The sequence below is a fragment of the Salmo salar genome, chromosome ssa15 (genome assembly GCF_905237065.1).
Source record: "Salmo salar chromosome ssa15, Ssal_v3.1, whole genome shotgun sequence".
NCBI lineage: Eukaryota > Metazoa > Chordata > Actinopteri > Salmoniformes > Salmonidae > Salmo > Salmo salar.
This window is the reverse complement of record NC_059456.1, coordinates 106,243,401-106,253,400: the sequence shown is the minus strand read 5'-3', so window position 1 is coordinate 106,253,400 and position 10,000 is coordinate 106,243,401. Positions and strand designations below refer to the sequence as shown.

Here is a 10,000-nt window from a genome sequence, read left to right as displayed (position 1 = left end):
TAATCAGAGAGGCAATAAAGAGACCAAAGATAACCCTGAAGGAGCTACAAAGCTCCACAGCAGAGATTGGCGTATCTGTCCATAGGACCACTTTAAGCCGTACACTCCACAGAGCTGGGCTTTACGGAAGAGTGGCCAGAAAAAAAGCCATTGCTTAACTTAAGGATCCGCCCTTTTTTTTCAATTTTCACCTAAAATGACATATCCAAATCTAACTGCCTGTAGCTCAGTCCCTGAAGCAAGGATATGCATATTCTTGGTACCATTTGAAAGGAAACACTTTGAAGTTTATGTAAATGTGAAAGGAATGTAGGAGAATATAACACATTAGATCTGGTAAAAGATAATACAAAGAATAAACCAACCGTTTTTTTGTATTTTTCATTGTACCATCATCTTTGAAATGCAAGAGAAAGGCCATAATGTATTATTCCAGCCCAGGTGCAATATACATTTTGGCCACTAGATGGCAGCAGTGTATGTGCAAAGTTTTAGACTGATCCAATGAACCATTGCATTTCTGTATTATTTCACTGTAATAGCTACTGTAAATTAGACAGTGCAGTTAGACTAACAAGAATTTAACCTTTCTGCCAATATCAGATATGTCTATGTCCTGGGAAACGTTCTTGTTACTTACAACCTCATGCTAATCGCATTAGCCTACGTTAGCTCAACCATCCCGTGGAAGGGACACCGATCCCAAAGAAGATCTCTATCTATCTATCTATCTATCTATCTGTCTGTCTGTCTGTCTGTCTGTCTGTCTGTCTGTCTGTCTGTCTGTCTGTCTGTCTGTCTGTCTGTCTGTCTGTCTGTCTGTCTGTCTGTCTGTCTGTCTGTCTGTCTGTCTGTCTGTCTGTCTGTCTGTCTGTCTGTCTGTCTAAGATCTATCTATCTATTGTGATCGCGTTTGGTGTGGGAGAACAAAATTAATTTACGCACGATGGCAGCCGGTTTGGGTACTGTGTTAAAGATTGCTGTACACCAGCGGAACCCAGCGGAACTTGAAGGAGCTGGAGCAGTTTTGCCTTGAAGAATGTGCAAAAATCCCAATGGCTAGATGTGCCAAGATTATAGAGACATACCCCAAGAGACTTGCAGCTGTAATTGCTGCAAAACATGGCTCTACAAAGTATTAACTTTGTGGTGGGTGAATAGTTATGCACGTTCAAGTTCTCAATTTTTTTGGTCTTATTTCTTGTCTGCTTCACAATTAAAAATATTTTGATTCTTCAAAGTGGTAGGCATGTTGTGTAAATCAAATGATACAAACCCCCACAAAAAACTATTTTAATTCCAGGTTGTAAGGCAACAAAATAGGAAAAATACCAAGGTGGATGAATACTATTGCAAACCACTGTAATACACACACTACTACACACATACTAATACACACGCACTAGTACACAAACTAATTCACACACTAATACACACAAACTAATACACACACTAATACACACACACTACTACACACATACTAATACACACACACTAATACACACACACTAATACACACAGACACTAATACACACACTAATACAAACGCACTAGTACACACACAAACTAATACACACGCACTAATACACATGCACTAATACACAAATTAGTACACACACACTAGTACACACAAACGAACACACAAATTAGTACACACGCACTAATGCACACGCACTAATACACACAAACTAATACACACGCACTAATACACAAACTAATACACACAAACACTAATACACATGCACTAATACACACAAACTAATACACACGCACTAATACACACAAACTAATACACACACACACTAATACACAGAAACTAACACACAAACTAATACACACGCACACTAATACACAAACTAATACACACACACTAATACACACACAAACTAATACACACAAACTAACACACAAACTCGTAAACACCCCCTTGGCCTCTATCTCCTTGAAGAACTCTCACACAGAGAACACACATAACATCAGTCACACACACACACACACGGACGTGATACTCACCCACTTAACACACCCAAAACCAGGTTGAGGACGAAGAAGGAGCCAAAGACCACCAGACTGACAAAGTAAACCCAGGGCATCTCAAACCCGATGGCATCATTCATCTAGTGGAAGAAGAAGAATTTGGAGAAAAAGATGGAGAAACAGAGAAGAAACAGGTTGAGAAACAGAGATAGATACAGATGGAGAAACAGAGATAGATACAGATGGAGCAACAGAGATAGATACAGATGGAGAAACAGAGACAGATACAGATGGAGCAACAGAGATAGATACAGATGGAGCAACAGAGATAGATACAGATGGAGCAACAGAGATAGATACAGATGGAGAAACAGAGATAGATACAGATGGAGCAACAGAGATAGATACAGATGGAGAAACAGAGATAGATACAGATGGAGGAACAGAGATAGATACAGATGGAGAAACAGAGACAGATACAGATGGAGAAACAGAGATAGATACAGATGGAGCAACAGAGATAGATACAGATGGAGAAACAGAGATAGATACAGATGGAGGAACAGAGATAGATACAGATGGAGAAACAGAGATAGATACAGATGGAGAAACAGAGATAGATACAGATGGAGAAACAGAGATAGATACAGATGGAGCAACAGAGATAGATACAGATGGAGAAACAGAGATAGATACAGATGGAGAAACAGAGATAGATACAGATGGAGCAACAGAGATAGATACAGATGGAGCAACAGAGATAGATACAGATGGAGCAACAGAGATAGATACAGATGGAGAAACAGAGATAGATACAGATGGAGAAACAGAGATAGATACAGATGGAGCAACAGAGATAGATACAGATGGAGAAACAGAGATAGATACAGATGGAGAAACAGAGATAGATACAGATGGAGAAACAGAGATAGATACAGATGGAGAAACAGAGACAGATACAGATGGAGAAACAGAGATAGATACAGATGGAGAAACAGAGATAGATACAGATGGAGGAACAGAGATAGATACAGATGGAGCAACAGAGATAGATACAGATGGAGAAACAGAGATAGATACAGATGGAGAAACAGAGATATATACAGATGGAGAAACAGAGATAGATACAGATGGAGCAACAGAGATAGATACAGATGGAGCAACAGAGATAGATACAGATGGAGCAACAGAGATAGATACAGATGGAGCAACAGAGATAGATACAGATGGAGAAACAGAGATAGATACAGATGGAGAAACAGAGATAGATACAGATGGAGAAACAGAGATAGATACAGATGGAGCAACAGAGATAGATACAGATGGAGAAACAGAGACAGATACAGATGGAGAAACAGAGATAGATACAGATGGAGAAACAGAGATAGATACAGATGGAGCAACAGAGATAGATACAGATGGAGAAACAGAGATAGATACAGATGGACCAACAGAGATAGATACAGATGGAGAAACAGAGACAGATACAGATGGAGAAACAGAGACAGATACAGATGGAGCAACAGAGATAGATACAGATGGAGAAACAGAGATAGATACAGATGGAGAAACAGAGATAGATACAGATGGAGAAACAGAGATAGATACAGATGGAGAAACAGAGATAGATACAGATGGAGAAACAGAGATAGATACAGATGGAGAAACAGAGATAGATACAGATGGAGCAACAGAGATAGATACAGATGGAGAAACAGAGATAGATACAGATGGAGAAACAGAGATAGATACAGATGGAGAAACAGAGATAGATACAGATGGAGAAACAGAGATAGATACAGATGGAGAAACAGAGATAGATACAGATGGAGAAACAGAGACAGATACAGATGGAGAAACAGAGATAGATACAGATGGAGAAACAGAGATAGATACAGATGGAGAAACAGAGACAGATACAGATGGAGCAACAGAGACAGATACAGATGGAGAAACAGAGATAGATACAGATGGAGCAACAGAGAAGAAACAGGTTGAGAAACAGAGATAGATACAGATGGAGAAACAGAGATAGATACAGATGGAGAAACAGAGATAGATACAGATGGAGAAACAGAGATAGATACAGATGGAGAAACAGAGATAGATACAGATGGAGAAACAGAGATAGATACAGATGGAGAAACAGAGACAGATACAGATGGAGAAACAGAGATAGATACAGATGGAGCAACAGAGATAGATACAGATGGAGAAACAGAGATAGATACAGATGGAGAAACAGAGATAGATACAGATGGAGAAACAGAGATAGATACAGATGGAGCAACAGAGATAGATACAGATGGAGAAACAGAGATAGATACAGATGGAGAAACAGAGATAGATACAGATGGAGAAACAGAGATAGATACAGATGGAGAAACTAGAAAATAAAGAAAGACATATACTCAAAGTAATACAGTGATGTAGCTATCACAGTAGAGTAGAGTAGACTACAGTACAGAACAATAGAATAAAGTACAGTAGAATACAGTAGAGTACAGTAGAATACAGTAGAGTACAGTAGAATACAGTAGAGTACAGTAAAGTAGTGTAGAATAATGTAGAGTACAGTAAAGCAGAGTACAGCAATTACTTTTACAATAGTACCAAATATGTTGTCTTACGAAATGCCCCTCTTTTTACGCTGCTGCTACTCTGTTTATCATATATGCATAGTCACTTTAACTATACATTCATGTACATACTACCTCAATTGGCCCGACCAACCAGTGCTCCCGCACATTGGCTAACCGGCTATCTGCATTGTGTCCCACCCACCACCCGCCAACCCCTCTTTTTACGCTACTGCTACTGTTCATCATATATGCATAGTCACTTTAACCATATCTACATGTACATACTACCTCAATCAGACTGACTAACCGGTGTCTGTATGTAGCCTCGCTACTGTATATAGCCTCTCTACTGTATATAACCTCTCTACTGTATATAGCCTCTCTATTGTATATAGCCTCTCTACTGTATATAGCCTCTCTACTGTATATAGCCTCTCTACTGTATATAGCCTCTCTACTGTATATAGCCTCACTACTGTATATAGCCTCTCTACTGTATATAGCCTCTCTACTGTATATAGCCTCTCTACTGTATATAGCCTCTCTACTGTATATAGCCTCACTACTGTATATAGCCTCTCTACAGTATATAACCTCTCTACTGTATATAGCCTCTCTACTGTATATAGCCTTGCTACTCTTATTTTCAAATGTATTTTTACTGTTGTTTTATTTCTTTACTTACCTACACACACACACACACACACACACACACACACACACACACACACACACACACACTTTTTTTTCGCACTATTGGTTAGAGCCTGTCAGTAAGCATTTCACTGTAAGGTCTACTACACCTGTTGTATTCAGCATTTCCCTGTGAGGTCTACTACACCTGTTGTATTCAGCATTTCACTGTGAGGTCTACTACACCTGTTGTATTCAGCATTTCACTGTAAGGTCTACTACACCTGTTGTATTCAGCATTTCACTGTAAGGTCTACTACACCTGTTGTATTCAGCATTTCACTGTAAGGTCTACTACACCTGTTGTATTCAGCATTTCACTGTAAGGTCTACTACACCTGTTGTATTCGGCGCACGTGACAAATAAACTTTGATTTGATTTGATTGTTGGCCTGTTAAGGTTAAATGTACAGTTGAAGTCGGAAGTTTACATACACCTTAGCCAAATACATTTAAACTCAATTCCTGACATTTAATCCTAGTAAAAATTCCCTGTCTTAGGGCAGTTAGGATCACCACTTTATTTTAAGAATGTGAAATGTCAGAATAATAGTAGAGAGAATGATTTATTTCAGCTTTTATTTCTTTCATCACATTACCAGTGGGTCAGAACAGTTCTATTTTTATTTCATCAGACCAGAGGATATTTCTCCAAAAAAGTACAATGTTTGTCCCCATGTGCAGTTGCAAACTGTAGTCTGGCTTTTTATGGCGGTTTTGGAGCAGTGGCTTCTTCCTTGCTGAGTGGCCTTTCAGGTTATGTCGATATTGGACTCGTTTTACTGTGGATATAGATACTTTTGTACCTGTTTCCTCCAGCATCTTCACAAGGTCCTTTGCTGTTGATCTGGGATTGATTTGCACTTTTCGCACCAAAGTACGTTCATCTCTAGGAGACAAAACAAACCCACTGTGGCTCAGTTGGTAGAGCATGGCGCTTGCAACGCCAGGGTTGTGGGTTCGATTCCCACAGGGGGCCAGTATTTAAAAAAAATGTCATAAAATGTATGCACTCTACTGTAAGTCGCTCTGGATAAGAGCGTCTGCTAAATGACTAAAATGTAAATGTAAAACATGTCGTCTTACCCAGTAGAGTCCTTACCCAGTAGAGTCCTTACCCAGTAGAGTACAGTAGAGTCCTTACCCAGTAGAGTACAGTAGAGTCCTTACCCAGTAGAGTACAGTAGAGTCCTTGTACAGTAGAGTCCTTACCCAGTAGAGTACAGTATAATTCTTACCCAGTAGAGTCCTTACCCAGTAGAGTACAGTAGAGTTGTTACCCAGTAGAGTACAGTAGAGTCCTTACCCAGTAGAGTACAGTATAATTCTTACCCAGTAGAGTACAGTATAATTCTTACCCAGTAGAGTACAGTAGAGTTGTTACCCAGTAGAGTACAGTATAATTCTTACCCAGTAGAGTACAGTAGAGTCCTTACCCAGTAGAGTTCTTACCCAGTAGAGTACAGTAGAGTCCTTACCCAGTAGAGTACAGTATAATTCTTACCCAGTAGAGTACAGTAGAGTCCTTACCCAGTAGAGTACAGTAGAGTCCTTACCCAGTAGAGTACAGTAGAGTTCTTACCCAGTAGAGTACAGTATAATTCTTACCCAGTAGAGTACAGTATAATTCTTACCCAGTAGAGTACAGTAGAGTCCTTACCCAGTAGAGTACAGTAGAGTCCTTACCCAGTAGAGTACAGTATAATTCTTACCCAGTATAATTCTTACCCAGTAGAGTACAGTATAATTCTTACCCAGTAGAGTCCTTACCCAGTAGAGTACAGTAGAGTCCTTACCCAGTAGAGTACAGTATAATTCTTACCCAGTAGAGTACAGTATAATTCTTACCCAGTAGAGTCCTTACCCAGTAGAGTACAGTAGAGTCCTTACCCAGTAGAGTACAGTATAATTCTTACCCAGTATAATTCTTACCCAGTAGAGTACAGTATAATTCTTACCCAGTAGAGTACAGTATAATTCTTACCCAGTAGAGTACGTCGGTCCACCCCTCCATAGTGATACATTGGAACACCGTCAGCATAGCGAAGAAGAAATTGTCAAAGTTGGTGATTCCTCCGTTGGGTCCAGCCCACTTTCCTCGACACTCAGACCCGTTCACTACACACTGACGGCCGTGACCCGCAAATGCACAGGGCACAGGGTCATCCTCTGCATAGTTATCTGGAGGAGAGAGAGAGTGGGGGAGAAAGGGAGAGAAAGAGAGGGAGAAACAAAGAGAGAGGGGGAGAGAGAGAGAGAGAGAGAGAGGAGAGAAAGAGAGGGAGAGAAAGAGAGGGAGAAACAAAGAGAGAGGGGAGAGAGAGAGAGAGAGAGAGAGAGAGAGAGAGAGAGAGAGAGAGAGAGAGAGAGAGAGAGGGAGAGAAAGAGAGGGAGAGACAAAGAGAGAGGGAGAGAGAGAGAGAGAGAGAGAGAGAGAGAGAGAGAGAGACAAAGAGAGAGGGGGGAGAGAGAGAGAGAGAGATATGGACATACAATTCTGATTTCCACAACAATATACAACTTCTCTCTCCACAGATATATTTTCTGGACGTGGTAACAAGACTGCTATAGTAGAATAACCCACAGCTCTACAATTTCACCTGTCTGCGTGCATACTGTGTGTGTGTGTGTGTGTGTGTGTGTGTGTGTGTGTGTGTGTGTGTGTGTGTGTGTGTGTGTGTGTGTGTGTGTGTGTGTGTGTGTGTGTGTGTGTGTTATGTCCCCTGTCTACCTGTGCCGATGTAGTAGCAGGATTTATGCATTCGTCCGATGAACAACTCCAGGCCGATGATGGCATAGATGATGATGACAAACAGGACCAGCAGGGCGATGTGGAGCAGAGGCAGCATGGCCTTCATGATGGAGTTCAACACAATCTGCAGACCTGAAGACACACAGCACACTGGTCAACACACTGGTCAACACACTGGTCAACACACTGGTCAACACACTGGTTAACACACTGGTTAACACACTGGTCAACACACTGGTCAGTATACTGGTCAACACACTGGTCAAAATACTGGTCAACACACTGGTCAACACACTGGTTAACACACTGGTTAACACACTGGTCAACACACTGGTCAGTATACTGGTCAACACACTGGTCAACACACTGGTCAACACACTGGTCAATACACTGGTCAACACACTGGTCAACACACTGGTCAACACACTGGTCAAAATACTGGTTAACACACTGGTTAACACACTGGTCAACACACTGGTCAGTATACTGGTTAACACACTGGTCAACACACTGGTCAACACACTGGTCAACACACTGGTCAAAATACTGGTTAACACACTGGTTAACACACTGGTCAACACACTGGTCAGTATACTGGTTAACACACTGGTCAACACACTGGTCAACACACTGGTCAACACACTGGTTAACACACTGGTTAACACACTGGTCAACACACTGGTCAGTATACTGGTTAACACACTGGTTAACACACTGGTCAACACACTGGTCAACACACTGGTCAGAATACTGGTTAACACACTGGTCAACACACTGGTCAACACACTGGTCAGTATACTGGTCAACACACTGGTCAACACACTGGTCAACACACTGTCTAGTATACTGGTCAACACACTGGTTAACACACGGGTCAACACTCTGGTCAACACACTGGTCAACACACTGGTCAACACACTGGTCAACACACTGGTCAACACACTGGTCAGTATACTGGTCAACACACTGGTCAAAATACTGGTCAACACACTGGTCAACACACTGGTCAACACACTGGTCAACACACTGGTTAACACACTGGTCAACACACTGGTCAGTATACTGGTTAACACACTGGTCAACACACTGGTCAACACACTGGTCAATACACTGGTCAACACACTGGTCAACACACTGGTCAACACACTGGTCAAAATACTGGTTAACACACTGGTTAACACACTGGTCAACACACTGGTCAGTATACTGGTTAACACACTGGTCAACACACTGGTCAACACACTGGTCAACACACTGGTCAAAATACTGGTTAACACACTGGTTAACACACTGGTCAACACACTGGTCAGTATACTGGTCAACACACTGGTCAACACACTGGTCAACACACTGGTCAACACACTGGTTAACACACTGGTTAACACACTGGTCAACACACTGGTCAGTATACTGGTTAACACACTGGTCAACACACTGGTCAACACACTGGTCAACACACTGGTCAGTATACTGGTCAACACACTGGTCAACACACTGGTCAACACACTGGTCAGTATACTGGTCAACACACTGGTCAACACACTGGTCAACACACTGTCTAGTATACTGGTCAACACACTGGTTAACACACGGGTCAACACTCTGGTCAACACACTGGTCAACACACTGGTCAACACACTGGTCAGCACACTGGTCAACACACTGGTCAACACACTGGTCAGCACACTGGTTAACACACTGGTCAACACACTGGTCAGCACACTGGTTAACACACTGGTCAACACACTGGTCAACACACTGGTCAGCACACTGGTTAACACACTGGTCAACACACTGGTCAACACACTGGTTAACACACTGGTCAACACACTGGTCAGCACACTGGTTAACACACTGGTCAACACACTGGTCAACACACTGGTCAGTATACTGGTCAACACACTGGTCAACACACTGGTCAACACACTGGTTAACACACTGGTCAACACACTGGTCAGTTTACTGGTCAACACACTGGTCAGTATACTGGTTAACA

The 10,000-nt window shown here is 41.7% G+C and overlaps 1 protein-coding gene across 1 annotated transcript in view; it reads right to left on the bottom strand.

Annotated features, from left to right (window-relative positions):
* cacna1fb (calcium channel, voltage-dependent, L type, alpha 1F subunit) overlaps positions 1-10,000 on the bottom strand; it is a 163,240-nt gene that overhangs the window by 91,846 nt on the left and 61,394 nt on the right. The window contains exons 6-8 of the mRNA XM_045696517.1: positions 7,984-8,136; positions 7,237-7,433; positions 2,014-2,117 (exon numbers count right to left, since the gene is read on the bottom strand). Coding sequence (XP_045552473.1) covers positions 2,014-2,117; positions 7,237-7,433; positions 7,984-8,136 — 454 coding nt within the window. The remainder of the gene's footprint in view (positions 1-2,013; positions 2,118-7,236; positions 7,434-7,983; positions 8,137-10,000) is intronic.